We start from the raw sequence: 5,868 nt of genomic DNA on the forward strand, positions 1-5,868 counted from the left end.
GGCCTGTCCTAGAAGATGTGTTGCCTCTGCAGTTTATTCACTCACCTGCACAAACTAGCCACTGAGGGACCCTGGACACAATATAACTCTCTCACCTGCTCTGGCAGGCAGAGCCCTCACAGGTGGCCACCTTTCCTCTGGCGAGGAAGGTGCCCAAATTTCTGGAGCCGAAACAGGGTCTGTCCTAGAAGTTAGGTTGCTTCTGTCTGTCCTGAAGCTGTGTAGCTTCTGTGGTCCACACTCTCGCTAGCGCAGACTGGAGCCTAAGCAAACTGGAGCAAAGATGGCTCTCCTGCCAGCTCAGGCCTTGAGACTCCTCCCTGGCGGACACCCCTCCTCGGGCCGGAAAGTTGCCAGATGACTGGAGCCAGAAATGGGATCTTTCCCAGAAGCTGTGTCACTTCTGCAGGCTGCCCTCTCCCTGGCAGTGCACCGGAGCAAAGATTGGTCTTGGTTTCTGTTAGTAAGATTTTTATGTTTGCCTTTCACCATCTGGTAATTTCTGGTGATATATGTTCTAGCTGTCTCTGGCTGATGCTTGTTCCTCCTGTGATTCTTTTAACCTCTGCCAGCACTCCTGGGCTCCAACTCTCTCCTTAGTCCCAGTGGTCTGAGCACTCTCTGGAGGCAAGCTCTCCTCTTGCAGGGAAGGTGCACAGCGGTCTGGAGCTCAATTCTGTCTCCTTGCTGAAGATGAAGGCCTGAAGGGATCCTGTCCCAGAAGCTCTGTTGCTTCTGTGGCCCACACATGAACTGGTCTCTGAAAGGCCCGGGATACAAGATGGTGCTCTCACCTGAGTCCCAGGGTCAGAGCACTCTCTGGAGGCTGACTCTCCTCAGTGATCCTAAGATCCTGGGTGTGTTAGGACACCTGCAGAGTGGAGAGTCCTTTGGGGACTGTGGGCCTGTCCACTGATTTCATGCTCAAGGTCCCCCGGCCCTATTGCTGACCCTCTGCTTTCATTTTCATTAAATTCTGTAAGCTCTTTATTTTTTTTATTTCTTCTCTGATGAAGTTATCATTGAGAAGAGAGTTATTCACTTTCCATGAGTATGTGGACTTTCTCTTCTTTATATTGTTATTGACATCCAGCCTTAGTCTATTGTGGTCTCATAGAATGCATGAGATTATTTCAATCTTCTTGCATCTGTTGAGGCTTTTTTTTTGGTGTGTGTGTGTGTGTGTGTGTGTGTGTGTGTGTGTGTGTGTGTGTATGGTCAATTTTGGAGAAATTCCTATGAGTTGCTGAGAAGATATATTCTATTGTTTGGGGTGAAATGTTTGGTAGATATCTGTTAAATCCATTTGGTTCACAACTTGTTAGTTTCATTGTGTCTCTGTTTAGTTTCTGGCTTAATTAATGTCTCTTGATGAGAGTAGGGTGTTGAAGTCTTCCAATATTCTTTGTTTGTTTGTTTGTTTTTTGAGACAGGGTTTCTCTGTATAGCCCTGGCTGTCCTGGAACTCACATTGTAGACCAGGCTGGCCTCAAACTCAGAAATACATCTGCCTCTGCCTCCCCAGTGCTGGGATTAAAGGTTTGTGCCACCACGCCTGGCTGTCTTTGAATATTCTTGTTTGTGCTTTAATGTATGTATTGAGCTTTAGTAAAGTTCCTTTTACAAATGTGATTGCCCTTGTATTTGGAGCACAGATGTTCAGAATTGAGACTTCATCTTGGTGGATTTTTCCTTTGATGAGTATTAAGTGCTCTTCCCCATTTCTTTGATTTCTTTTGTTTGAAATTCTATTTTATTAGATATTAGAATGACTACTCCAGCTTGTTTTTTAGGACCGTTTGCCTGGAAACCTTTTTCAAGCCCTTTACTCTGAGGTAGCACCTGTCTGTGTTGCTGAATGGTCTGTCTAGTATGTAGCACAATGGTGGATTCTGTTTATATATCCAGTCTATTAGTCTCTGTCTTTTTATTGGGGGAATTGAGTCCATTGATGTTGAGAGATATTAATGGCAAATAATTGTTAGTTCCTAATATTTGGTTTTTGGAGGTGATATTATATGTGTGTGATTTTCTTCTTTTGGGTTTGTTGTGAGATGATTAATTTCCTGTGTTTTCTTGGGCTTAGTTAAGTTCTTTGGGTGGAAGATTTCCTTCTAGTATCCTCTATAGGGCTGGATTACTGTGGTAAGAGAACTGGGTTCTGATGGTGTCAAATTACATTGGCTCCTGTTGCTTATATTCTTTTGCTTTCCTTTTGCCACCTTATCTTTGTTGTTAACTGGCCTAAGTTTCTCAGATTGGAGTAGGTCTACTCTGAGGTAGGTGGAGCTGTGTGACCTAGGTTAGAGCAGGCCTCCTGGGAAGCAGGCAGTGCTGTCTCTTGTTAGAGCATATCTGCTTTGTCCCTGTTTGGGGCAGACCTCTTGGGAGAGTGGCAGGCTGTGGGGTCAGGAAGCAGAGCTGCTGACCTGTCACAGGTGCAGCTGGAGGTCCAAACCCAAAGGGCAGTGTAGCTCCTGCAGAGCAGGATAGATCCCAGTCTGTTGGGCTCTGTCCTAGCTGGCTTGGTTATGGGAGCAGGGGTCTTACCTGTGTCCTTGTTTATGGCAGACACCCTGAGAGACAGGTAGGCTGTGTGGAGTGGGGAGACAGGCTGATCTATCTGCCACAGGTTCAGGTGGAGGTGCAGAACAGAAAGGGGGATCATTCTCAGGCAGAGCAGGATAGATTTCACTCCTGGTGTGGGTATTGGGCCAGGGATCTCACCTGTGTCCTTAGTTAGGGCAGACCTTCTGGGTGACAGTCAGATTGTAGTTGGGGGTGGAGTATGTGTGTGGGGGAGAGGCAGACACACTAGCTGCAACAGGTGCTGGTGGAGGTGCAGACCAGAGGGAGATATAATTTTATATATATATATATATATATATATATATATATATATATATATATATATATTTTACTTTCCGTAGGCATTCCATTTTACATTTATTTCTAGAATCTTTTTAATATTTTGAGGTACTTTTATTATTATGAATTTAATATTTTCTGTCAGAATATTGCTGCCATAATTGTTGACATAGATCATTTTAATATAACACATATATTGTGAAATTTTCTGATTCTTGGAGCAATGAGTTCTATTCTTTGGAAACCCAGATTGTTATGTGTTATGTTTTGATATTTTGGGTGTCTTTTATAAACTGTTCTTCTGGCTTTTCCTGATAGCACCCCAGAAGGACCCAAAGGGGTCCTGACATTAATGCCAAAGGAGATCGACCTGGGTTTCTTGGTACCTGAGAGGTGATGGGTTCTGCTGCATCTGGGAGAAGTCAGAAGTCCTAACTTCCATGTGATGTCTACACACAAATAGCTTTAAAATAATTTTATTAAATTGCATTTATATCTCCTCCATTCCCTAAAGAAAAGGTCTGGAGCTGTTGCACAAAGGATTGGAAGCCATTTGGTTCCTATTGCTACTTCACTTCAACTGACTCTCAGGCATCCTGGAATGAGAGTGAGGAGAAATGCTCCCACATGGGTGCTCATCTGGTGGTGATCCACAGCCAGAAAGAACAGGTGCATCCTGGGAGAGAGCAGAGTCTGGGCCCAGCAGGCTGTCTGCCTGTTTCTACTAAGAGGGAGTTTTGTTGACATGGGTGTTGGTGCTGTGGCAGAAGGGTTTCCAGCAGATATGCAGGAATGGTCACTTCAGCCTTTGCTTTCTATGTCTTGGTCCCTCTTAAGTGCAACTAAACAACCTCCGAGGAACCATGGCATCAGAAATGCAACACCTGAAGCTGGAGGGAAGAGCAAAATTCTTTAGCCTGAAAGACAAGTTTGTGGTTTCAGCACTCTAAGGCTTCCTGTAGAATCAACCGCCTAACAGAGAAGGGTGCAGGGAAACAACACCCAATTGTGAGGGCTATGACCAGCCCTCAGAAATGAAATATCTGAAGTTAGGAACAGAGAATGATTAGATGTGCAAAATTCTCTCATGTACAACTATCAAGAATGGTATTGGTGAAGAAAGGAGGAGAGTGAGTCTAAGTTGAGAATTCGTCATGATTGTTGCCAGAGATTGTTTGCAACTGTGAAAACATGAGTGATGATTTTGACTGTGTCTTGAGGCATTCACTCCTAAGGTGGGGGTGGGGGTGGGGGTGGGGGTGGGGGTGGGGGTGGGGTGGGGGTGGGAGAGTGAAGAGATATGCATTCCTTGGGGGAGAAGACTTTCACTCCTTGAGGAATGGGAGATGTGCACTCTTGGAGTAGGGGGTAGAAGATGTGCACTCCTCTGGGTGGAGAGGAACCGTTTTATTCCTATATCCTTTGTCTTCTCATCTTATCTGTGTGACCAGAAAAAAATTAGTCAAAATATCACAGCGTACTTCTACATTGTACAATTATTGTATATTAATTTAAAAATTGAAAAAATACTTAAGGGCCTAAAGAGATAAAGTAGGATTTGACTATTGCGTATTTGCATATATACATCATATTGAACCCTATAATTTTGTATCATTGAAGTTATTTTTAAAAGGTCTCATAAAAATTCTGAAACAGAAAATGATGCTCTCAGTCCAGGCTCAATGCTGTATTTTTCTTTCCTCTTAGGATTTCATCACTGGGATCCTCGATACTCGTACTACTTATTTTATAGGACGTTCAGATCCAGGTCAGCGACAATGGCAATGGGTTGATCAGACACCATACGATGATAATGCCATGTGAGTGTAGACTTACAAGAGAAGTTCTAGGTCCTGTATCATGAGGAGAATTTAGGGTGTTCCAGCTGTCAGTTATGAAGTTGAAATAGTTCTCTCCTGGTAAAACAGCTGGATATGAATTTCCTTTTACTCTCCCATGTACTCATGACATAATTCCTATAGGACACATTACTGATATTCCCAGTAGAGATGAGGAAATTTAGTTTTAAGAATGTAGAATGCTAAAAACCCAGTCAAGGTCGTTATGCATAGATGTATTTCTGTGAGTGTCTACCATGTGTATTTGTGTCTGTGGAGCTGGGATTACAGGTAGTAGGACCTGGCTAATACAAGTGCTGGGAAGGGAATCCTCACATTTTCTGGAAAAGCAGCAAGCACTCTTAAGGTCTGAGCCCCCTCTCCAGACCTAATCTATATCTTTATTAGAAAAATTGATGTCAAGATCATAACTGATTATTTCTTATAAAGTAAAGCCCTCAATCTGATGTTGTTGTGTTTTATATTTATGTAATGACTTAAAATCTTAATATCTTAATATCTTAGTAGGTTGGCATATTCTGTTCTGATATCAAATTTGAAAAATATGCAGTGTGTTGTGTTTTAAAACAAAACCCCAAATGTTTGTTTTACCAATCACTCAGGAGCGCAATGTTGGGGTGAAATTCTGCTAGCTCAGAAAGGCAGAGGAAGCAGCCAGCTGACCTTCCTTCTCAGCCAATGGCCCAGAAGAAAAAAAGTCTCTTTTCCTTCTCTATTCTGTCTTAAATATCCTACAAACTCAATATTCCTCCTTTACTTTCTGTGCATCTCTCTATCCATCCTCCAGACTTCCTTCTACAGTCTATTGGTAGTTTCTTTTGTTCACTCCCTGTCAACAGGTTGCTTCTTCTACCTCTCTATGGTTGACTTTATTTAATCCTTGTTACAGAAAAGCTCTTGGATTAAAGATGTGAGCTAGGGCTGAGATACACTGCAACACTGAAATTGATAGGGGAGAAAGTGGGGAAAAACCTCGAAGATATGGGCACAGGGAAAAAAAATCTCTAAACAGAACAGCAATGGCGTGTGCTGTAAAATCAAGTATTGACAAATGGGACCTCATAAAATTGCAAAGCTTCTGTAAGGCAAAAGACACTGTCAACAAGACAAAAAGGCCACCAACAGATTGGGAAAGGATTTT

The 5,868-nt window shown here is 42.8% G+C and overlaps 1 protein-coding gene across 3 annotated transcripts in view; it reads left to right on the forward strand.

The window, feature by feature from the left end:
• The window catches only part of LOC110316654 (C-type lectin domain family 4 member A), a 64,274-nt gene that overhangs the window by 56,284 nt on the left and 2,122 nt on the right, over positions 1 to 5,868 (forward strand). Inside the window, exons 4-5 of one of the 3 annotated variants that reach the window (XM_021191083.1) lie at positions 3,383 to 3,537; positions 4,576 to 4,688. The exons of the other annotated variants lie outside the window; for them this stretch is intronic. Of the exons in view, the coding sequence (XP_021046742.1) occupies positions 3,383 to 3,537; positions 4,576 to 4,688 (268 nt within the window). The remainder of the gene's footprint in view (positions 1 to 3,382; positions 3,538 to 4,575; positions 4,689 to 5,868) is intronic. 3 annotated transcript variants of the gene reach the window in all.

The sequence above is a fragment of the Mus pahari genome, chromosome 2, assembly GCF_900095145.1.
Source record: "Mus pahari chromosome 2, PAHARI_EIJ_v1.1, whole genome shotgun sequence".
In the NCBI taxonomy this organism is placed as follows: Eukaryota; Metazoa; Chordata; class Mammalia; order Rodentia; family Muridae; genus Mus; species Mus pahari.